The 24,864-nt window shown below is 37.6% G+C and overlaps 1 protein-coding gene across 2 annotated transcripts in view; it reads left to right on the top strand.

The window, feature by feature from the left end:
• Positions 1-19,771, top strand: part of ASCC3 (activating signal cointegrator 1 complex subunit 3) — a 267,328-nt gene extending 247,557 nt beyond the window's left edge. For both annotated transcript variants that reach the window (XM_064707226.1, XM_064707227.1), the window contains exons 38-42: positions 7,738-7,889; positions 8,386-8,536; positions 14,888-15,094; positions 16,874-17,049; positions 17,142-19,771. In XM_064707226.1, the coding sequence (XP_064563296.1) occupies positions 7,738-7,889; positions 8,386-8,536; positions 14,888-15,094; positions 16,874-17,049; positions 17,142-17,277 (822 nt within the window). In that variant the 3' untranslated portion in view covers positions 17,278-19,771. The remainder of the gene's footprint in view (positions 1-7,737; positions 7,890-8,385; positions 8,537-14,887; positions 15,095-16,873; positions 17,050-17,141) is intronic.
• The last annotated feature ends 5,093 nt before the right edge of the window (positions 19,772-24,864 follow it).

Here is a 24,864-nt window from a genome sequence, read left to right on the forward strand (position 1 = left end):
TTATGTTTTTCTGCTTATGAGGAAGTGAAGAAGTTTTTAAAGGTCCTAAGAGTGGTTTGGGCTCATGTATTGCTTGTTGGTAGTGCAGGTGTGCCAGCTGCTTGCTGGCAGGTGGTGGGAGTTACAGGAAAAGCCTATTTTACAGTGGTGTAAGTAAGACTTGTCCAGAAGTGTCCAGGGAAGGAGCTTTTGTGTAATGGTTGCACTGGCAGCTATAAATAAATGGGCAGCTTCACTGAACGAAGGGAAGAGAATCAAATTAACTTGAGAATGCAGAGGATTACTCAGAAACAAGTGAAGAGCAGAGGCCACATCTCTTCAGCTGCTACACATATTCTTTGTGTATGTAGTAATATTCCAGTGATAGCACAATGTTTGCAATTTTACTTAAATACTGGCTGCTTTCATGGCTGTATGACTATTATTGCACATTAGGAGTGTGGAAATAATAGAATAATAAAAAAATCTTGTCATGCTTTTACTGTGTAGCAATGCTCACTTATAGATACTAAACATAAATGGATCACTTTGTAGGGAAAGTAGCTGGACGTGTTGGGCTGGAAATGCTTCCTGTTTGTGTGGTGTAGGTATATCTGTGGGAGAAGGGAGGGTTACCTTTGTGGTGCGGGAGCTTTGCTTGCTGGGGATAATCAGTGATGTGGTGTTTGGAAGCACCTTGGTGATGGTTTAATGATGATTTGGTGCTGCTCGTGCCTCATCCCTCCCCCACCCATGACAAACCTTTTCCCAGTTGGGGCTGGAGGAAATGAGTAATGCTTAACCCATTTGTGTGATCAATTCACTTAAGCAGCTACTGTGAAATGTTAATCACAACTTTAATTTGTACTGCATTAGCATTTTGATTAACTTGTAGGCTTGCTAGCACACTTGAAGCACTTTTACTCATAGTTACAGCTCGGAAATGACTTTTTGATTAATTAAGTTTGTTAGACAGCAGCTGAGCTTCCTGAATGCTAACCTTAAGGGGCTAAAAGTTCAGGAGAAAGTTACTGGGAATAACTGTTGCTGTTGAAAAGGATTCTTGTGAATGTACTCAAAAAATTTTGATTATTGGCAAAATATTACATACCTACTTTGAAACTGACTCTAAACTGTAAAGAGAACAGATTTATTATGAGAAAGATGCTGTGTATCTTTCATGGTTTTGATAGATTTGTGTAATATTTGAAACAAGTGCTGACATTAAGACATTGTTTATGTTAGGAAATTGGGACTTTTTGCAAAGTGATTCTTATCAAAAACATTTTTTTTCTTTTTACAGTTCGCTGGTATAGTGGAAAATATCAATTTATTAATTAGCAGTTTGAAAATAAATTTACTACTGGGACTCGATGACTTCTGAGTGATGGGTTCTGCCCTACCAAGTTTACATTGCTGATATCACACTCTGTAGCTGCTTTTATTTCTGTAATACCATTAAAAGAAATCAGTAAGAACCCACGGGTTGCACTCCACTAAATGTAGACAGTAAATGGTTTGTCCTTTCTCCAGTTCTGAAAATACTGATAATGTTACTGTGGAGGCTAAAGGATGAATACAGGGATAGGAATCTTGTGAAGCAGCTAGGAAGGTTGTAATTTGCATACATCAGTGAGACCTTTATGATGATGGGAGAATGAAGAATTAGTCTCTCATAGGGGGTAGCAGAGCATATGGAAGAGAAGACTGAATATGCTTGTAAAAAAAATGTGAAGAGAAGCAGGATACAGAGAGAGGGCGGTATAAAAGGAGTGCCTCCTGAATAGGATTAATTACAACTTATTCACTATATCTCTGATGAAGTACGGGGGGGATGTTCTGTAGGCTGAAACCACGCAGCTGTGCAAGGGTGATTTAATTGATCTGAAAGAACTCCCCCTCTCCCCAGATTAAAACATTTCTAAAAAGTAATTTTGAACTAGACCTCTGAATTTCAAAGGTTCTGTAGATACCTGTTTTACTGATATATACATACCAAAGGTAGTGACCTTAAACTCTCTGTAATACTTCTTCAAATGAATTCCAACTTTTCAAGTCAGTTGCTGTTTCTGAGCTATGTAATTGAAGCATCATAGTCATGATTTATATAAAAACATGAAATGTAAAGTACATGGCATGCTTTAACATCTGAAAAAATATTTTACTTCTATTAGCAGAATATCAAGTCACACATGGATCATAATATAATCTTATGTATTGGAAGGCTTCCTACATTTGAAGCATGTTCAAAAAAATTTGTTATTATTCTGAATTCATAGTTTTTAAAAATAGGTAAAATGCATACCCTTTTGTCTATTATCTATAAATATCTGTCACATGAATTCTGTAGTCTTAAACAGCTGTAAGTAGGCACAATTCTAATAATTTTAATAGACCTGTGGATTTAAACTCCTACATGTAACTAAAATTTAGTCCTAGACTAAACTTCAAATTCATTAATAAAAGCACTAAAGAAAGTGTCATAGACTGTGAAGCTAAGACTAATCTTTTAAGAGTAGATAAATTTGAGCCATGTAACTCACCCTGAGTACATCTGAAGTTTTAGTCCCTATCCACAAAGTCTTTGCCACCAATGGCATCACTGTAGGCACTCAGCTTCTAACTGAGTAGTCACAGGTGTAATTCTTCACTGAAATGGCATTTTTTACAGTTCTTTACCTTCCTTCTGTATCCAGAGCAGTTATCATTATAGCTTCATGGACACTTAGCTTAAATATAATTTATCCACAAAATATTAACATTTATGTTTACAGGATTTAAATCAAAATGCTTAATATATTCAGAGTTATAGGACAGGTGACTTCAAAAAGAAGAAAAATTATTCTAAGCAGTATGCAGGCTCTGTTAATGAGATGCAAGCTCTATCACTTTTAACACTTCAATAGCTTATCTTAAAGGAAAAAGCTATTTAAGTCATTTGGGTAGATCAGAAATTCTGCTAGTTTTATTCTGGTCCCCTGCCACCTACCCAGTCGTACAAGAGTGATCCAGAGTATCTGACTTTCAAATGAAGGATGTGAAACCAATACCAAAACCAGTGTTTATAAAAACTTTGTTAAAAAGTCTCTAGAAGAAAGAATTTAGCAATCAGGATGTTTTAGTAGCCTGAAAAATCTCCTAAATGAGTGGGAGTGAGTGGGGGGGTATGTTCATTATGGAACAATTTAGTGTTCCAATTTATTTTGAGCTTATATAGGGGGTGCTTAATAACACCAGAGAAATGCAATGTTTTTCTGTCAGTGAGAGTGCCACACACTCACCTCTTCCACATCCTGCCTCTATCTTTGCTTCCCCTCAAACTAGGGAGCTATAAACCATCATTTAAATTCCATCCATCAGGAATAACTTTGGCTAGAAAGAGACGGACTGTTAAACTTCAGCTTCATGTCAGACCAGACAGGTACAGCTTGAGCAGCTCAAATCATTCCATACCTAAGGATAAGCAGCTGCTGCTCCTGAAAAAGAGAAGATGAAAACCTGATTGTGGATGCTGATGGTGTTGTCTTAATGCACTCCTGGGATGATGACAGCAATAGCAAGATTTTGATCCAAACTTTTTGACACTCGATTCCGAATACCATCAGAATGAGAGGTTTTGCCATACCTGACAACATCTACATCAGTGAGCTGCTGATCTCTGGCATTTTTGTGCTGCCTCAGCCATGGTTAATAGGTCGTTGCTTCCCACACTGGCACAAGCCAAGCTGGTTTTGATAGTAACAGACAAAATGTAAACGAGGTGTCACTAATTGCTGTTACTACTTTGTAACTGCCCAAGTATGACATTAGGAAGGCTTAAGAGCTATTGCCTGAATCTTTCATGAAAACCCATCTCAGTGCAGGCATCTGCTTTTAATTCTCCTAAGCGCAGAAGGAGCCCCAAATAAGAGGATGGTAAACATATTTTCTGTTATAACAACCAATAATTCCCTTGACTCCATCTTTTTCCCCCCATTTATTCTACTTCAGGTAAAAAAGTGGTGGGCTTAGAGGGGTGGGTTTTGGTTTGGTTTGTTTTTTTATTATTTAATTTGTTGGTTTACAAAAAAAAGACTTTTTTTTTTTGTTGTAGTTAAAGTATCTTTACTGTTTCCTGTTTCACTTGTTGCACTCACTGTCTTCTTCTTTTAAATTTCTGTCTGTGATGAAATTATCCCATATTGCTTTAAATTCTTTAGGCTAGAAAGGCTAGAAATGGCACAAAACCACTTTGTGCCATTTCCCAATTTAGAATAATACTCTTAATCTGTTCCAATCTTACCCACTCTAAGATATTTAGAATTTATTTACTATTTTGCAGAATAAGAGCTTAAAAAGCCATAAGTTTCTTTAAAATTATACTGGTTATACAACAAGCTAAATGGGTAGCAACTAGATAAACCAGAGAAACTAAATATATTATTCATCAGATAATATAAATATTAAATACTTTAAAATTTTGTGGTTTGTATTATATTCTTTGTTTAGTTGCTTACATTTACATTTGGAGATAGGGGAATAACTCAGTTTGTTACCTGGAGTATTTATAGGAATTTCAGTAACCATTTAAGTATCAAGCATCTCCGTGTTTTACACTTAGAGGAAAACAAAATGTGTGGAGGTTTCCAAGGCAGCAGATGAAACAAGCCAACTTTACCATTGTTCTGACTTTTTCACAATGTCACTGTCTTGGATTTCACATCCAGATAGAGATGCTGTGAATAAATTCTATGGGTAAAGAAGCAGAAAATAAGGAGGAAAAGAGGATTTGCCGTGTGGATTCATTATAACAATGTGGAACACAGAGTCTCACACACACAGGCTTTCCTCACTCCCTACGGGATATCTGTCTGTAGGCCTCTATCAATTTCTAGGAGATTTTCTATGTGAAAGGATCCTCCAGTTAATTTCAGTATAGCTTGTTTTAGATTTATCTTTCTCTTACATCTTCACTCTTCTTTTCCTCTTTTCAAACCTCTGTTTAAAAGGGGGGAGAGGGATAGATTTTAAAAAAAAAAAAAAAAACCACACACCAGAACAATGTATTATGTGTGCATCTCCAGAAGCATTCTATGAAATACCACTGCTTCATCCTGACTAAAAATACAACTTGCTGTATTCTTCTTGTTGCTCATGGAAAAGAAAGATATTTGTTCGCTGATTCTTCTTCACATACGTACAGCCGCATCATCACTGGGGAATATGATGTTTCAGGCTGTCAGAATAGCAGAAAAGAACAGGAATCAGGTAGTGGAGAACAGGAGGCAGATACCAGACTGTCTCAGCAACACAGACTGCTCAGAAACACAGACTGTGCTGTAAGGATAGTCTTCAATATACTTTAAAATGTGAAATCGGGTAAAGAGCAATTCACCTTGTAAGTTTCAAAGACTGACTCCAGTCTGATGCTGAGAACAATTCCCTCCTTATGCAAGTAAATGTCATGTGAACTAACATATAAATCTGCAGGCCACAAAGCTTCTCCTTTCAAATGTGATTTCTAACATAATTTTATTTTCTATTTGGTGAAAACAATCCTACATGGAAATCACTTTGGCAAGCCAAGTGGAAACAGAAAATGGAAACCAGCAAGATTGTGCTGTGAGGTACTAGTTTTAGGGTCATTAGGAATGTTAGAGACTTTCAGGATGCTAGGACTCTTCCTCAAAAAATTTAAATATTAAATCTGGATCTTTATTAGCTGAAAGGCCCTTTATCCACAATTCATGAGAAATGAGACAACATTTGGGTAATACAGGGTAACACTTCAAATATTTTTCTAAGTGTCACTGATCTTATCACCCCGAGCTAGAAAAAAAACCCTGTTGAAATTGCATTGTAAACTGCTAAAATAAACTGTGTGACTCGGCCAGGAGTGAAACTAACTTGTGTCTTTAAAGTCAGTATTTCTCCAGAATCAGTGTAATTTAATTGAAATAGCTCTGCGTGTGTAAACAACTCCTTTGTTTAAAGAAGATTTCACTGTTTAGTTTGCCTTAAGTAAATGCTGCCTTTTGTTTGTCTGTAAAACATTTGATTAAATGTAAAGACTTACACAGACAGCTTCTCCTCATTACACTAGTGGATGGAAAATAAGTTAAAATGGTGCAGGTATCTGCTGCCTAAGTATCAAACAATATCATTTGTGTTTACAAGAAAAACCCATGGAAACATCTGAAGCCTAGTCATAAAATCAAACTGCAACCCTCCTAACACCAAGATGATATTTAAAAAGGTGTTGAAACTATTCAGTACACCAGATTCAATATATCAATATTCCTTGCTTTCTTAAAAAATCTATTTGCTGGTATTTGAATAAAATATTAAATTCCCTCCATGGCGAACTACTGTTAAATATATGACTTTCTACTCCAATGTGAATTAGAGTGTTTTAATATGAGGACCCACACTTTATTGTGATCATAATGTTATTGAACAACAAAATAAGCAAGACAACTAATACATTATAGCATTATTTTTTTCACCTGCTGAAATGCTTTCACAAATCATAATAATTCATTCAATGTACTATAGACAGCATGGAAAGTATGTTACATATCCAAATAGCTGCATTTACTATTTTAAAAAGTTGAAACCAAAAATTCATGTTTCATCCTTTTTCCGTTGGAAGAACTCTTAAATTCACTTTCAGACTAACCAAACAGAGTATAAGTCCAGTCAAGGAAAAAAGCAAGCAGAACCATTTTTTCATGTCCATAGGGCCATTTGCAGTGCAAAATCCATACTGAATTAGCTTTAGATCTTTATACAAATAAGAGGTATACTGTTAGTAAACAGTGTACCTCTTATTTGTACTGCCAAAACATGGGAAATAGAAATGGAGCAGAAACTCATAAGGCATGGAAGGCAGGATGATTTTAACACTTTGAAATCTGATGTATAGCTGCACAGAGGGTTTTTGTTTGCTTGTGTTTTCTGTGTAATTTGGGGAAGCTTTTCAGGATCAGGATTGAGATGCCAAAGAAGAGACAGCCAAGTATCCCTCACCCTCATTCTCAAGACAGTCAAGTGTTCACAGTGCAAAGGGTGAAATCCATTTTGTTTCAAATTGTTTTACACACCATAGGTAAAATATAAGCTATTTTGTAAGCTTTCTTCAAGATTTCAACTTATGTGTCTGTGTTGAACAAAACCTCTAATATGCTATTAAGCTAAATTTTAATACTTTTATCTAGTCCAATTCCAGGGGGGTTTTTTAAGTACTTAGTTCAAATGGAAATAATAATTGCTACTGGTAAATTACATTAGTATTAATTTTTGAACAAATGTAAATATGTCGGCGTTGTTCTTAAATAGTTCAAGGATTTTTGAATAGTTATGTAATTCTGAGAAAGCTCTCATGTCAAAAAATAAATAAATACTGCAATTAATTGTAACCTTTTCTTTTTCAGTAAATGTTGAGATTTTTTTCCCTTCATTCTGAGTTGAGTTGTGTCAAAGAGCAGTTATTTGTAAGGAAAAGAGTCTGCCTTCAGTTCTCACCCCCAAAACCATTGTGTAAATTACCTTTTTGGGAGTAAGAACTGATGACAGTGATAGAGGATTTAATTCATCTTTTTCCAAGGTTAATTCCAAAAGCGTCTAACTGCCATAAATAGTGGTTGAAGTAAATTCTTATGTTAAGGCCTAGAAATCACTGTATGTTAAACATTAATCACATGTTGCTCCTTGTATGAACCAGGTATGCAATTATATTTGCGGGGGTTTTTTTGTTAATTATGTGTCTCCTTTGCTTAGGCAATGCTGGATGTAGCAGCACATCATGGCTGGCTGGTGGCTGCTCTGAACATAACCAGCCTGGTGCAGATGGTGGTTCAGGGTAGATGGATACATGACTCATCCCTGCTTACTTTGCCAAATGTAGAACTCCAGCATCTTTACCTTTTTCGGTATGTAATTCTTTTAAGCATTAGCAGGTTTCCAATTTATTTCTACTTTCTGCTGCTGATGGTGTCTGAATGGCATTGCTGTGCCTGAGAATGTTTGTTAATGAATCAGAAGCACAGTGATGCTTTCCCAAATGGATTTTCTGTTTCTGTTTTCAATATTCATTGATTAATTAACCCCCACAGATTATTTTGAGAACCGTGATTCCAGACAAATTAACAAGAGACCACTGGAAGGGTTCCAAGTCCTAACAAATCTAACTCTGTATGTTAATTATCTCTTTATTTTAATCCATTATAAAACTACATTAGTATCCATCTTAACATCATAGATAATGCAAAGCTCTATAGATGCTTAGATGATGCAGTAATTAATGCTAACCAAAAATAAATGACCACCCTTTAAAAACAGAACACAGTATTGAGTTTTACCACCAAAACAACTGAGTACAAATGTTTGCTTTCCCTCCCTGGGCATATGTTTTGCTGTCTGTATCAGGAAGTGGAGCCAAGGCCAAAGGAAGAGTGTGCATGGAGGTTACCAAGGACCTATCGAGTGTCTTCCCGAACTAATGGCTGCCTGCGAAGGAAAAGAGAATGTTTTTGCTTCCATTGTGGACAGTGAGTTGCCAGCAGCACACATTTCACAGGTAACACTTTCTATCTGTGACCATTATCATTGTGATTGGAAAGGAAGAGTAGTTGGGCAAAGAAATATTCTCTCTCCTTCAGTAAATACCATGTGATGTTCTGTATAAAAGTGCAACACATTCATTGCTCTGATTTCAGGGTACTGCTGGCTTTACAGAAGTTCTTCTCTGCCTGTTTTCTTAATATCATTCTCACTTATTCCCTACTAAGCAGTAACAGACTGTAGTTTATGGATGATATTACCACATCTCTCTGCTCTAAAGATGCTTCTGTAGGTCATTCAATCTGCTGAGTGTTATCCACCTTTCCATAGCTCTGCACTAGGAATACATGCATTGCAAATGTCATCATAGCTGGCTTCTGAAGTGGTCTGTCAAACACCATTTTTTCTGAGAATACTCTTATTAAAAGATCTAGCACTCATTTTATGTTTGAAACAGAAAGAATACTGTTCCAAAATGTTGAGCTGCTAAAGTCTCATTTTCAAGGCATTTGCAGCAAAGGATAGCTATATTCCATAGCATTCATCACATTCTAAGCCTATTGATTTCAAATAAATGTAGGAAAAATGAAAACTTCAAAAGCGATACTTCAAATGTTTTTTATTTGAATGTTTAAAAGGACAGTTTGACTGTTCAGCTTCAGTTAAACCTTTTACTGATATGCAAACAAGAAGAAAAGTACTTAAATGTCTGTAACAGACATCTGCATTTGTAACCAAATTAACATCAAAATTTTGAATTAAGAAAATGTATTGACATCAAAAAAAGGCTTCCTTTAACAACAGATTTCTAACATAATACACATTGATTTCAGTCCAACTTTCAGATGTGATAAAAAATTAGAACATTGTTATAATTAGTTCAGGGAGAACTCAGAAGTAAACTTACTTAATTTATTTGCATAAATTGCCATTCTGTTATCTTTAAAAGCAAATGCAAATTGGCTCTGTCTGATATGATGATGGTTATTTGGCTCAAAAGTGCTTCAATTTGCGTAGCAATCTGGTGTCGTCTCTGCAGTGAGGCGATCCCAGGTAACATACAAATCCTGAATTATTCCAGAAATTAGTATGTTTAAAGCATCAATTTAAGTGCTAATTGCAGTAGTAATGAGAAAAAGCAGTACTACTGTGAGATTTGCATCTACTGCCCCATCAGTATGCCTGGAACGGCTGCTGACTGGCAGAGGATTTGGCTGCTAATTAAATAATTGTATGCATGGCAGTGTTCTCGTCTGATTCAATAGATGAAGATTAATCCTCAGATAAATATGTTTGGCTGGTATTGAAATGTCTTAGCAGTTTCTTCAAAAATAGCTTGCGTGTATGTGGTGTGTACATTCACACTGTGAGTGACTCTGTGCCTCTATATATCTATGTTTGTAAATACAGATGCATATAAGAGGGAAAAACATAATGTCTTCCCATCATGTGAGGAGAAACTTTCATTTCCATGAGCTGGGAATGGCTGTATTGGGTACAGCGAAGCCATGACTGTGTTGTGCAGGGCATTACAAATGTGAAAGCTTTATACCAATATGTTATATTCCTTGCACTATTTTTTATAGAAAAAAAAAAGTTTAAAAGTATTGTAGTACCTTGCAGAAAATTAAAGACTGCCTGTTGAGTGTCAAGTCTTTCAGTGCTCACATAGAGAGAGCCAACCAAGAGAAAAATTCTTCAGCATCTGTATTTTATGTTTTCTATAAAAAAAGAATATCAGACTAGAGAGATTAAGCTTAGCCTTCTGGCACCAGACATGAACAGAGACAAATAAAGTGGTAAATATGACACTAAATTACCAAAACTATTCTTTTCCTAAAAAACCTTTTACTTCTCACTCAAAGTATATTTAACCCATATCTTAAAGCTAAAGATTACTAGCAAGACACTGGTAAAAACAGCTTAAGCTTTACATAAATTTCAGGCAGATGGGAAAAGGAAGAAGTTTTACATTTGGAAAGAAGAAAATGCCTTTTAAGCAGATTGGTAATTAATTTTTAAATAGCCACTCTTGAAGCTGCACATGGGTTTGGAATATTAGACTAGGTCCTGGGGAGACAGATTATTGGCAAAAATACTAATGATGTTCCCAAAGGTTTGTGAAGAATTTTTCATTTGATTATAATTTGAGTCTATGGGATTGGTAGATAAATGTATATTTATAGTATATATGTGCATGTATTTATTGGATATGTTGATAGATTTAAAAGGAGGTGATATGTGCTTGTGTCTTCCTATACAGCAAAAAAACCCATCAAAATTGTCAAAAAATACCTAAGCAACATGGGAGCCTGAGTTTAATTTTACAGAATTTAGTATTATAATTCCAAATCTCACTGAAAGTCAGGGGAGCTTTAAAAGCTGACAACCTAAATTCAAACTATTTAGACTAACCCCACTCTTTGGTGAAAGCTCTGTGTTTCAGTGATTCATTGTGAATCATATTTCTTTAACAAATCTCTTTCAGTTTCTAAGTCACTTAGGCATTAAGCATCTTTTAAAATATTGAGTTGATATTGATGTTTTGAAAGAGAAAAAAGAAACTTCAAGACTGAAAATAAATAAATATTATCTCTACTTTAGTATAATCTACTTTTACTCTGGAAGTATCTGTGTTCCTGTCATCTTTTTTTCATTTTCACCTGCTACTACTTGACTTTTTTCCTTTGTGAGAAAAGCATTTCTTCATTTCCCCCACATTGCATGCATGATAAAAAGGCAGCCTGCTGTGCATATTCTATCAATGATCAAGCAATACTAACTTTGCCTATAATTTTCAAATACACAAGACGTGATAAATCAAGGAATCATAGAATCCTTTGGGTTGGAACAGACCCTTAAGATCATCAAATATAACTGTCACTAGCCCTCATAGGATGACATTAAATCTGCTTTCTTACCTAATTAAAAAGTTAATGAGTTACTTTAGTTTGTTTGTGTTATGAAAACTGCATGATGACATGACAGCCTTTGACAAACAGATTATGCTGGGATAAACCAGCCCAAATCATAATCTTCACCAGACTATGGTGAAGCTAACAGGTAATGCCACTAAAGGAGTTATTACATTATGATCTCTGCTGAAATTAAACTTTATTCCAACATATTTGTAACAGGTCTTGTCCTTTCAGAGACATAAAAACTTTCAGGCTTTTATGTACTTTTGATACAAATGATATCTGAAGTACAACCAAAGAGGTGATTGCCAGGTAGGTTACTGTCAGCGTGCCTGTCCTGATCTCAGCTGAAATACCCTGCTTACACACACAGAGACACAGTGGGTCTACAGAGTTCCTACCCTAAGTTTCTTCTTAAAAACCTTTACATTGAACATAAAATCATTTTCCAGAGATGTTCCTACTCAAGTTGTCATTCTGTTTGATCTGCTGGAAGCAGGTTTAGTAGTCTTGTGTATTATATGTATCAAAATCCTAGCAACAATCAGTTAAGAATGTCAGCAGTATTTTTTTCACCTTCTTCAAAGTGCTGTCTTTTTTTCCCCATTTTCTTTCAGAGTTGGGAAAAAGAGAGATGTAATAATTCCTTAAAGTCCTATCTCTTTAGTTTCTGTTGTAATTTTCCTGTCATTTCGCAGCTAAGACACCACTAAGAACATTGGTGCAATTCATCTGTGTCCCCTGCTTTTACACTGCAGCTCCCGAGCGCTCACAGCTGGCCCTCCCCACCTTCTGCACTGAACAGACACAGCTGTTCATGCAGTACACAGAAGAGGAGAGAGAGAGAGAGAGATTAGTTTGTAGCTGAAGCCAGTTTTCTCATTTAGTTCAGGCAGGCTCTGGTAATGCAGCCATTTTCATCCAAATCAGCCTGTGCTGCAGCCGAAATGGGCAGTGCTGCCCTCCCCGTGCCGCTGTCACCTCCCCTGACCCAGCTCACCCACAGCTGCACAAACGCTGTGTCTGCCTCGGGCAAGGAGGTGGGAATGAGCATCTGGGGACAAGGGGAGGAGGAGGAATCCTGTCAGCCCTCTCACTGACAGTCAAAGTGGCCCGTAGCCAAGTGACTGCATGAATGCTTGTGCCAGCAGGGGAGGAGGCTGCACCACTGTCCGGTTATCTCGGCTGTTTGAGGGGCCTGGAAAGGCCCGGGGTGGCCTTGGGGCAGCCCGCGTATCGAAGGACGAGAAGAGGCTTCAGTTCTTCTTTCGGTCTTTATGTTTATTAATTGTTTATCTAAAAGATTTTCTTTCGGCCCGACAGAGCTCTGCTCAGCAGCCAGCCATGAGCACACTGTCCTGCCCTCCGGACAGTCACCTATCTTTATACCCATTGTTACGTGTACAATATTTATCATTTTTCCCCAATACCATCTATTCTTATAACTCGGTGCACTCTCAGTAATAACCAATCCAAAGGTGCCACCGTGGCCAAAGAAGATGGAGGAGAAGAGGAAGAAGAAGAAGGACAGGACACGCCCCAATTCCTCCATCTTACTCCTCTAAACCCCCTGTACATAAATCCTAAACCCTGTGTCTCACTCTCTAATTAACTAATCCCTTCACCATTCACCCTGGTGAAGTCCTCCTATCCTCATCCTGTGTAGGGTCAAAGTGCAGCCACCAGACACTTCTGGCAACACCCCAGGAGTCCCGAGCCCCCCAAGGTGGTCTCGGTGGCTCAGCATCTCAGGACTGAGATCTTGAGATCTGACAGACCACTTCTTTCAGTGGCACTGAAGGCTCATGCCTATTCAGAGTTGCAGGATTAGAGAATATGTTGCCACAATCAGCTTTAAGCTGATCTAAGTTCATGCTGTCACCAAAATGACAGCAAAATGACACCAAAATCTAGCTGCACAATCCCAGCATGGCAATGCCAACATGCCAGGGATGGAGACAGGCACAGTGAGACAGAGACAGCACCACCTTTCCTAGGGCAGCACGACCTTAGGTCTGCTTTCCCTGGCTGCTGTATCCCTAATCATGCATTGACATACACTATTATTGTCAGTATGACTCCATGTGCTATTATTGTCAGCATGACTCGTGGCAATGATGTCTGCAAAAAGCAAACTGAGCTTTCATTAGGCCTCTAGGCCTTCCAGCACAGAAAAAGTAATCAGACGCATCGAGACAATCAGACACATCAGACACAATCTAAATGAAAATACATTTTGTTGAAACACTGCATGGTCAAACCCATACTTGAAAAATAAAATACGCTTTAGTCTTTTTCCAGATAAAACATTTCTGCTCCATGTTATTGCCCATGTAACTATGCTTACCCTCTTTGTTCCCACAAGTTCCCATTTTGGCGTCTGATGGCTCTTTTCCAAGACCAATATTCTTATTTCCTTCTTCTCCTTCCCACCCTCTAGCTTTTCATATATGCTGATTCCTGTTCTTTTCTGGGAATGGAGGGAAAAGATGTCAGGGGAGAGGGTGATTCTTGGTTTTTAGTTTTTTTCTTCCAGTGCCATCCTCATCTGTCTTTGTCAGCCATAGAAAGGCCACAAATCACTGCCTCCATTCCACAGCCAATACCATTTCTTTTTCCTAACAAATTTCATTGCATGAACGTGCTGATTTTCTTTGTTACTAAATGAAAGCCTACATTGCTCCCTTCCATTTTTGTCACAGCTTCTCAGAGCTACTTTTCCTGGTCTGATAGAGACCAAAATGAGAGAAACATAGGGCTGCATATTCAGGATGCCTTTTTAAGGTTAAGAGTGTCATGTTGAGCTACACAGATTGTATCCTCTAACAACAGTTCTCTGCACAAGGATGAGAAAGTTGAGGACCTGATGCAGTTCAAGGGAGACTGCAGAGACTTAAAATTCCTCAGGAAGCCTCTAAGAAGGAGAGTTCATGAGGATTGATGCAAGAAAACCTCAAAAAAAATAGGGATAACTTTGGATATGCAGTTGAACTTTTGGTTAATTATCTGAACTGATCCTCTGAACTCTCTGAGGTTTGCCTATTGCTAATTAGCACTGCAGTGACTTGTTCTTTATGGATTATGCTAAGGAAGTTTAATTTAAAACTTAATTATACTAGTTTTTAAGTGGCTTATAAGGAAAAAATACTTTAATCGGGAGCAGTAAGGAATTTTTTCTGTATTCAGACATCAGTAATCTTAGCAAGGCATGTGTAACGTGCTTGAGGAGTTTCACATTTGTTTTATTTGCTAGGAAGAAAGTAGCATAAGAGGTTAATGAAAAGTATTTTATGCTTATGATTGAGAGTTGTACAATTATGTATATTCTAATACACAATAAAATATTATTATAGAATAAATATGTGGACTGCACATTGAATTGTTTATGTTAGAGTGGCAATGATTGTATAGATTATCTCGTAATCCATAGGGATCTGTTTTTTCTACAGGCTTGGAATTTCTTGTGCCGTTTGCCAATTCTGAACGTCAGCCTGAGCATTAAGGGCAGTTGGGATGATGCAGTTCAGCCACAGAATGAGGTACCTGTTCCTTCTTGGACAGCAGACACACGAGATGACAAGAGATGGATCAAACTGCATGCTGATCAAGAGTATGTGCTCCAAATAAACCTGCACAGAACCCAGATGGGCTACCAGGTACACTTATTTATCATTTCCTTCCCTGCACAAGTGTCCAATAATTCATTTACATTGTCAATGATGCTTTATGCACTATAATAGTTTTCTTTATGGTATAAGTATTATGTAGGTTATAAGTACTTTCTAAGCCTTTTCTCTACTCATAGTGAAGAAAATTTTTTTTTCATCTTTCAACAGGATAGTAAGTAGGCTTTTAAGGTAAAATCCTAGACCAAGTCAATGAAAAAAAATCAAACTAATTTATAAGCTTTCCAGTTACATTCACTGGTGCTTCCAAACTGCATACAGACTCACACCTATGAGTATGTTTCTATTTGTAACATGTCCTCAGGCCTTTACTGAGAATATTTCCCTTATATTTTGCATCTGATGCTTTTTTGAACAGTTCCTAGAACAAATTCCACGTACAATTCTTTCCCAGTACATTTCAGTCCCAGCCTTTTGCCCATTTAAAGCACATCTCATTGCCCTCTGGGCTGGTCAGCTCGCTGGGCCCTCAGTAAATCTTGCTGTGCCAAGTCAGAAACTCCAGGAGCTGCACTGTTTTCCAGCTGCTCTGCCCCAGCAGCAGTACCTGGCTGTACCTGTGTGTCAGATCTGAAGAGAGCTGGACCTACCTTCATGTCAGGCACTGCTGACATTGGAGCTGTCACTCACTTATCCAGACCTTTCTCTGTCATTTGCATGCCATGAATGACATATGGACCACCATGGTTATAATTTTGGAAATCAATTTCTCTAACATTTCAAATAATTAAGAATTATAATTACCAGCATTTTGGTAAGATGCAAAGAGCCGAAGATAAAAGTAGAGAAGAGTTTTAGGTGTTAGTTCTGAGACTCTTAAGACAATTCCATTTTAATAATAATGGAGATATATGTGTGCTGTTGAAAATCCTGAAGTTATCTTACATTAGTTAAGAATTATATGTGAAAAGTATTCTTGTTTCTCAAAAGACTTTTTTTCATTACTACAGCAGATTCACTATAGTTGCAAGGGGAAACTGTCTTATTTTAGGAAGAACAAAGGGCCAAAGCTCATCCATACATCATTCTTTTTGCTGTGCCAGTTGCGGGAGAGACTTTTCCTAACCAGAAGCCATGGAAGTGAAAGGAGCCGAATCATTTCATGCAGTGATCACTTTTTTATAAACCTCTCCTAGAATTTGATCCCTCTTTTGTAAAAAACAGCTGGATCAAACTGTTCCTAAAGCTTCGTTGCTGTGGTGGTGTTTCTTCTTCCATATAAATCTTCAGTAAAACCTTTCCCTTTACAAAACGCGAAATGAATGTTGATTGAGTGTGCATCATTCTATCTTCAGCTTCCAGCAGTAAAGTCACTGTCTTAAAGAATCACTAAAATAATCTTTCCTTTTTCTATACCAAACTCAAATAAATGCTAAGTGTTGTTTTTGTCTTTATATTAATCTTGAATAAAATGTATTAGCTTTATTTAAAGATGCTAGATTTACAGTTCATGTTTCTGTGTTTGGAATATATTAGATAAAATTACAGAAAGGGAATAGTATTTCCATTGAAGTTTTAGTAGTTTACAAAATAAGTAGAATAATATCTTCTATTCTGGATTTTTCTCTGTGGATTGTGATTTTTTATTTCATTTTTTACCCCTTCTTCTGGAAAGAAGTAACACTATTTTAGTCTGGCTAAATTAACAATTGACAGCAATATGGTTGTGAGGTGTTTCTCATTCAAGGAAAAATGTCATTTTCGAAAGGTGATTTCTAATTTTCCTAAACTGTTTCTTCTCCTCAACAGGGAAAGCAGGACAGTAAAGCAATGGCTCCTCGATTCCCCAAAGTTAAGGATGAAGGATGGTTTTTGATATTGGGAGAAGTTGATAAAAAAGAACTCATTGCCCTGAAAAGAACTGGATATGTCAGAAATCGAAATACTGTTTCCGTTGCTTTTTATACTCCAGAAACTCCTGGAAAGTATGACAAACTCTCAAATTCTCCTAGTTATTACGTTTTCCAAGCAGTCAAGGCCCAATTCCCAAACTAACAATGCTGGTTTTACTTTTCAGGTGTATCTACACCCTGTATCTCATGAGCGACAGCTACCTTGGCATGGACCAGCAGTACGACATTTACCTGAACATTGTACCAGCACAAGGCACCACGGAGGGCACTGAGGCCAGGAGCCACCTGGCCCTGAAGTAAAGCTCTCTGCACAGTCCACTCAGCCAAAAGAACTGCAACTAAGACACCTGGTCATTCTGGGACATCCAAAAATGCATCTGCCTTACTGGAACCAACTTCAAACCTCAAGACAACGGGGACACCGAAAGTGACTGCTGTATTAGCTCTGATGACACCGAGTTAGCCACAGTGGCCTTACTCCTTTATGAAGATTTGTCTTTTCTTGTTTTATCTTTCTTCTCTCAGAAGTCAGATTGTTAGTTGAATTTTAAAACATCAAAATAAAAGACTGAACAGTACTGTAATTTGTGCAAATTCAGGGCTATCATCTTCATTTTGAAAAGTGTTATATAGCCTGTCTATTAATAGCATTTAAATAGTCAACTTTTTTAATTTATAGGGGAAAATACAAAATTTGATCTAACAGCTGCTGAAAATATTGATGGATGTGTTATATTTCATGTTTAATAAAAATATTCCCAGAATGTTTTGCACTGTATTTGTAGGTGTAAAATATGGGAGATGAAGTTAAAAAATCCTTTTCATGCATAGTACATTTTGAAAATTATACTCTAAAGAAAAATGTCACAAATTTATATTAATTATATGAGCAGTAAATGTAGTTATAAGGGCAAGCTAAATGATAAAAAATATTTCCAGTATAGCAATGATGCAATTTATGTAGATAATTATTAAAGTTTACTCTTTATGTACATACATATACTCATATATTACATACTTGCAATTTCCTTACTGTTTTTTCTTGAATTTTGTAGGACTAAGGAATATAAAATTGTGTGTGCTGTTCTAGGGCTCAGTGCTAAAGTGGGAGACTAACTTCTGTAAATAAGGGGGCATGAGGCTCCAGTAAGGGGGGTTGCAACAGGAGGCATGATGAGCAATGAATGGTTCCGCTAGGCAAAAGAAATTTTAAGAGATGGCCAGCTCTGTGATAGTACCTGCAAGGCATAAATCTGAAGGCAGAAGGCAGCAGCATCTATCTTGTGCTCACATTCTGAGGCCAGTCCTCAAGAGGATTCAAGATGCTGAGCAAGTACTTGGAGCCAACATACTTAAAGAAACATCAGTGCATCTTCATTCAGATAGACTAGACCTTAAACTGAATATTAATATTTGCACTTGCTCAGCTTTGCATTGAGCTGATAAGCATTGCCTCTCCAAGGGATCATTTTGCTGTCATTTCCATTGTATTTCACCAGATGAAAGGATATAGCAGAGTTGTTACTAGAAGCTTTCCAGGAAAAAATGGCACTGCTGATGCTGCACCTACACAGAATCACAGCATGGCTGATTTTGGGAGGGGCCTCTAGAGGTCATCTGGTCTCTAACACCTTTCCTCAGGCAGGGCCAGGACCACATCTCCAAATATGGAGACTCCACCACTTCCCTGGACCACCTGTGCCAGGGTTTGGTCAGCCTCACAGTTAAAAAAAGGTATTTCTTGCAGTTCAAGAGGGACCCTTCTGTGTCACCAACAGGTGTGCCTGTTGCCTCTGGTCCTGTCACCAGACACCACTGGAAAGACCCTGGCTGTGTCCTTATCAACATCCTCCATTCAGATACCCACTGACAAGATTTCCCTGAGCCTTCTCCAGGCTGAACAATTCCAGCTCTCTCATCCTTTCCTCATGTGAGAGATGGTCCAGCCCCTTCATCATCAATTTTGTGGCCTTTTGCTGGACTCCCTCTAACAATTCCGAGTCTCTGCCTCAAACCAGACATGGTGCTCCCCCACTAGTGAGGCCTTACCAGTGCTGATCACCTCTTGACCTGCTGGCAGCACCACACTGCAGCAAAGCAGAAGGCTGGCTGATTTCAAAGGCTCAATAGTTAACCAGTAATTTATTTCATATCTGGCACCTTTAAATTGTGGGAAGCAATTTTAAAATGAGCAATTCTTTACTTGAGTGTATGCATGCTCTGATCATATTTAAAATGTTATATTTCATTATTATAAATAATATATTACCTATAGAAATGTGCCTGTAAACACGGGAGGACAATAGAAAAAGTTGTCACTAAATTTAGAGATGGATAGATAATACAAAAGCCACCTTTGCCATTTAGACTATATCAATGTAATATGGTGTTGGGTCACAGAAGAAACAGATTTTTTTCAAATTGTTAGGCAATAGTTTCGCAATAGTTTGTTACTCACACATTGTGTTAGACCATTTTAAAGAGAATTGTTTCATCTAATTTGGAAGTTTAAATTTTCAGAGAAATTAAGTCCTTTCTTTGGAAAACTTGGCTGAAACAATACATTGTCCCTCAATAATTTTAATTAATTAGGCAAAAGAACTATGCCGCAGTCAAACATACCAACATAGTGATGCTAGCTCTTGTTGCTTTGTAAATGCACATCACAGAAAGTCTAACTGCAGAGTAGCAGACAATAGCTTTAGTATTCAGTATTAATCAATTAAAGAGTTTCTGTAATGTCATTTGTGCCATCTGTGCTTTGGTTTGGAAATACTGTATTTCCTAGTGTATTAATTGTTTTTAGAAATAGTTTGGTGGCATTTCTAAATAACATATTTGAATAATTTTCGGGTTTTGCTATGAAAGTATTGGATTCATGATGACAAAGTCTAAAGTAATACAGAATTGATTTAAGCAAATTGATTAGGATCAGTATTTAGCTGAAAAATGCGAAAGAATTCTGATACATTTGTAACAGCTGCTTGGAAGGAACAATGAATGTGTTCAATCCAGTGATATGGTGAAAAGTGAGAATAGCTGTCTAACAAAAGTATGAATACCAAACAGAATAAATAATAATAATAATAATAAATAAAAATATTTCAGTGATGTAATCATCACTTTTATGGATAAATGAAAGAAACAGCACATAGAGAAACTTTTAATGTTGAGTTGCTTATTTCAGTTTGCAAGTAGGTTTTTATTTTTACTCTTCTCTTCCCCTTCTAGGAGCAGCTGCAGTCAGTGCATGCCTGTTCTGGTATGAGACTTCTTCCAAAACTTGGAAAGCCACAAAAAATAGGCACATCTTGTACACCAAGACATATTTAAGTCTGCCTCTGTGACTTCATCTTTTCCCATCATTCCTGTCCTAGTCTGATAACAGCATCACAGCAGTGCCCAGCAGGAGCTGGAGGAGGTTTGGGTATGTACCACCATGCCCCATCTCTTCCAAAGGAGCTCTTATAACACAGTTGGTTATTTAGAACCTTACTTAAGATTTCTGTTATAGCCCAGGTACTGAGTGTGTAAGTGGCAGCATGAAGCCATCCTCACTACTGCTGGTCTTTTTCTGTTGTAAATTGAATCTTTGAAGGACTAAATCTTATCCAGATGAATTCAAGAGTTTATGCTGATGACCCAAAATTCCTCTTGTCATTGCTTCTAGAAATCACCTCCAGATGGTCATCCTGGAGATAACTTCAGGAAGTCTCTTATCAGCCTCCACCCTGGAGCCTAGTATAAGACTTCAACACTCACAGAATAGGATGCATTCAAAAAGTAATGTAAGTTATGTAATTCAAATTTTCTAGTTCTGGGGAACACACCTAAAGAGAAGCATCCCATGTGCATCTGCCCTTACTCATCGCAGCCTGAGTCCAAATTCCTATGTTCCTCCCTCAGTCAAGAAAAAGAGTCAATGGTATTTTTAAGACAGTTTGGTTACTACTCCAGGAGGCATCAGTTCTCTAAGAGGCTTATTTATGAACAATGGGTTTTGAATCATCACGCTCCTATCTTGCCTCCACCCCTCCCATGTAAAGCAAACTTCTCTTTAGCTCCTTCCTCTACCTGTAAACCCTACAACTTCACCCTGTTCAGAGATGTTATCCATATTAGTGGCAGTAATTTATCACAGAAGTAATTATTTAAGATCACCTTTCTGTGATGTGCTATGGACACTATTGTAGCCTATGTAGTAAGTACTGAAACAGAGAAAAGTAAGGCAATACAAGCAAAGTGTATATATTTTTATATATTTTTACCCTAAAGCTCTCCAGGTAAATTGCACATTTTGGCCTTGGTTAGTTGCTTACATGCAAAGATCTAGTGCCGTTTAATATGAAATATCTCCTCTGGCCTCTACATTCAGCTCCAGAAGAACATACCCCAGCTGCAGAGGGTGTGAAATGTAGTGCTGTTGTATCTTCACCTTCTGTGGATGCCTCATGTAACCCAAGTCATCTGAAATAGCATTTGATATCTACATTCAGGTAACCACCTTGACTCCCTGTCACATTAGTCAGGTTTGCAATTCAGTTGCTTGACTGCATCTAATGATATTTAAAATAAACAAAAGATATTTTGGTTGCCACTGCAGAAGACAGGAAGTCTTTCATAGGTCATGTGTCACTTCTGTCATCCCCATGTCACAGGGGCCCAGTAGTATGAGGTGGATGGATTCAATTTTAATTAGCTAATCAAGCCCATGCTATTTTGCAAGTGTTCTAAATTCTCTCTTCCAAGCAATTTTATGAGGAGAATTCTCCTCTTTATGAGAAAAAATATTTTCTGACAAAAGGTTTGGATGCCATAGGATGCCCAGTCAGGTGAGCTACAGAAAGGTTAGTAGGGCTTCTGCTGAGAGGGCTTCTTCTGTCCATTTCTACTTATATACCATGTCTTTTCTATCAGTTATGTCTGACTCCCACCTGCCTTTCTAAAAATGTATCTTGTTAAATGTCATGTCTTCTCAGCCTGCACTGCACTTCAGCAGTGAACAAACCAAGTTTGTTACTGATGTCATACATTGGTAGTGGTAAGAGGTTAAGCTGCTTTCACATGTAGGGTGTGAAAGGAAATTCTACACTAAAGGAACTTTAAGTTCGGCTAAATGAGTCTCTTCATAAATAATTCCTAGCTCTATGGTAAAGGGATCCTCCACAGTGATTACACCATCCTGCAATTAAATATGTTTACAATATGTTTTTTCCTTAGATCTGCTAATGAGCTCCATACTGCCTCAATGGAATTTGAATCCATGGCTCTCCAAGTCTTTCTTCTGCATCTCTATTTCTAGAAAACCACAACCTTCTCTATTAATATGCCTCCTCAAAAATTTGGAGTATTAAAGCTTCACTAAGACCATGCATTAGCCTTCATTGCTGCTCTTCTCCTCCAGCTTAGTCTTGTCCTACCAAGACTGTCAATAAAAATGTGCATTTGAATATGGATCAAGGGGAAAGGAAAGTAAAAGACTTTCGCTATTATTTGTCTGCTAGAAAACACATGAAATAAAGAATGAAGAGTGTTCTGGGATGAATATTATCGTTCCAAGTCATAATATTCCCACTAATTGTAATGACAGCAGAGGTGAATTGGGCATTTTTTTAAATCACACTCTCAATAACATGATACGTGTACAAATAGTTACAGAGCTATTAACTGGATGCTGTTAACTACTGGTAGAAAAGGGAGTCTAGACTTATCACAACCCTTCTGTACTCTAAAGCTCTATGTGAAATGTGATGAACCACATTCTTCACACAGTAGCAAATTTGCACCTTGGATTGGAAATAACTCCGTTTATCTCGGGCAGTGCTAATGTGGGAAAATTAGGCTTAGATTCTTGACAGCAGTACTTTCTTCTAGCTAACAGGATGAAATTGTTTTAGATGCCAGTAACACATGGTGAGTCCCCATCATGTATTTTTCAGCAAATCCAACTAATTAGGAACTAATTACTGATTGTGGTAGCACAGTAAGATCAGGTTCTGATAAACTTTCACCTTTGTAGCTGTGAAGATTCTGCAATTAAGCCTTATTTTCTCAAATGCTAACAATGTCTAAAGGAAGAGCTGGGAAAAACATCAAGATGATTCTGTCACCTCCATAAAAAGACATTTGCATTCACCCATGCCAAAACAAGATTAATCCCCCTTTTTTTTCTTCTTTTTTTCTTTTTTCACCCTATTTAAAGTAAAATTCTACAAAGCTAAACTGAGTGACTATTTAACAGTTTAGCCCAGTTATGGGATGTTGCTATTTCCTTCACATGCTTCTGCTGTGTCCCATCCCACCCTCCACTTCCCTCCTCACAGTCTCCCACTGTTGGCCTTGCACTAAGCATTCTGGGATAGGATCTTCATGGAAGTTTCATTCTCTGGTTAGAGGACACAACAGAGAGGAAGTGCTGGTACATTATTAGGTTCCTGAAAGATACAAGCTATAAATAACCTCATAAGGCCCTACTGTGCTAAACTCAAAGTTTGACGCTATGTTACTTTAAGAATTTATTGAGCAAATAAGACAGGTGCAGAATATGCCTCACAGTTTGCTGTATGACTGAGGCAAATGACAATTTAATTTTAGATTTTAATTCTGTGTGACTTTATTCAAAGAGGGAATGAGCTAATCTGGGAAAAGAGGGATGTGGAGATTTCTCAGTTCTCCTTGTTAGTGAAATGCTCATAGCTGATGAAAGTGAAATAGTTGTAGATTGTATCCACACATGTGATACAGATCTGGTCAAGTAAAAGTCCTGCCTTTGTGCCTCTCATACATAATTATTTTACACCTATGTGCAAACACTGACAATATCTTGCAGCTGACAATCCTTGCAGATATTGGGAAAATACATGCTCTCCTCAAGAGAGGATGGCCTCCATTGTTTACACACAGAATACATATCAGGAGGCTTCGCAGACATCTCAGGGAAAGGTTTAGAAGTTGCAAGACATGTTCCTACAGCATTAGGACTTTGCTTTCCCCCAGTTATGTATAATTGCAGTGCCATCTTTTGCAATACTCCCCAGCAATGCAGAACAAATCACAGCTAGGTAAAGCCTCTGAACCTCAGGAAGGCTCTGAGAGGCTGGCACTACACATTCAGTTCTCTATGTGCTTTACAGGAGGTCATCAGTCAGGTGCTAGGTCCTGGGCCTTGCACAGCCACTACAGAATTTACAGAGGAAGTTCATGTCCCTTCCTGAGCCTACAGATCCTGCAGAAGGAGAGGAGTGTCAGCCTTCCAGGTCATGCTTCAGCTTCCTTCACTGGCAAGACAGTATGCCCAGAGTGGTGCTCTGATGCACTGCTTTGGGAATGGGAGCTGACGTTTCTATTCCAAACTTAAAGGCATTTCAAATAACTGAACCATGCCCCAGCTTTTCTCAGGACAAGGATCTTCAGGGAATGCTGACCATAAAGGACCAACCCCTTTAATAAATAAGGGTGTTCTTTTAGAATGGGTCCAGATGGATTGCTAGAATATTCTATTATTCATAAACATGAAAAAAGGAGGAGAAATTTCAGCATGAGGATACCCACAAGAAATCAAATTGCTTTGTTTCTTCATTTTAACAACATGTAGTTCCTACCTAGTTGTCTGAAAGTCTTGGGAAAACAGCTGGATTAATTTAATTCTATCAGTGAAAACCTTTTGTGACACTTGGGTTCTTCTCACAAAATGAACAGAACCTGGAAAGAAATTCCAACAGTAAGTGACCAAAAAGCACAAGGAAGTTTTTTTTCTCTTGGTGCATTACCCTTTTGCTTCAGAGACTGTAGGATGAAATACATTCCCAACATATATTATTAGTAGATTAAATTTAGTTTCTGCTATTACTTTCAAAGGATTTGGTGAATAGACAGCAGCATTAGAAT

Source organism: Zonotrichia leucophrys, chromosome 3 (assembly GCF_028769735.1).
Source record: "Zonotrichia leucophrys gambelii isolate GWCS_2022_RI chromosome 3, RI_Zleu_2.0, whole genome shotgun sequence".
NCBI lineage: Eukaryota > Metazoa > Chordata > Aves > Passeriformes > Passerellidae > Zonotrichia > Zonotrichia leucophrys.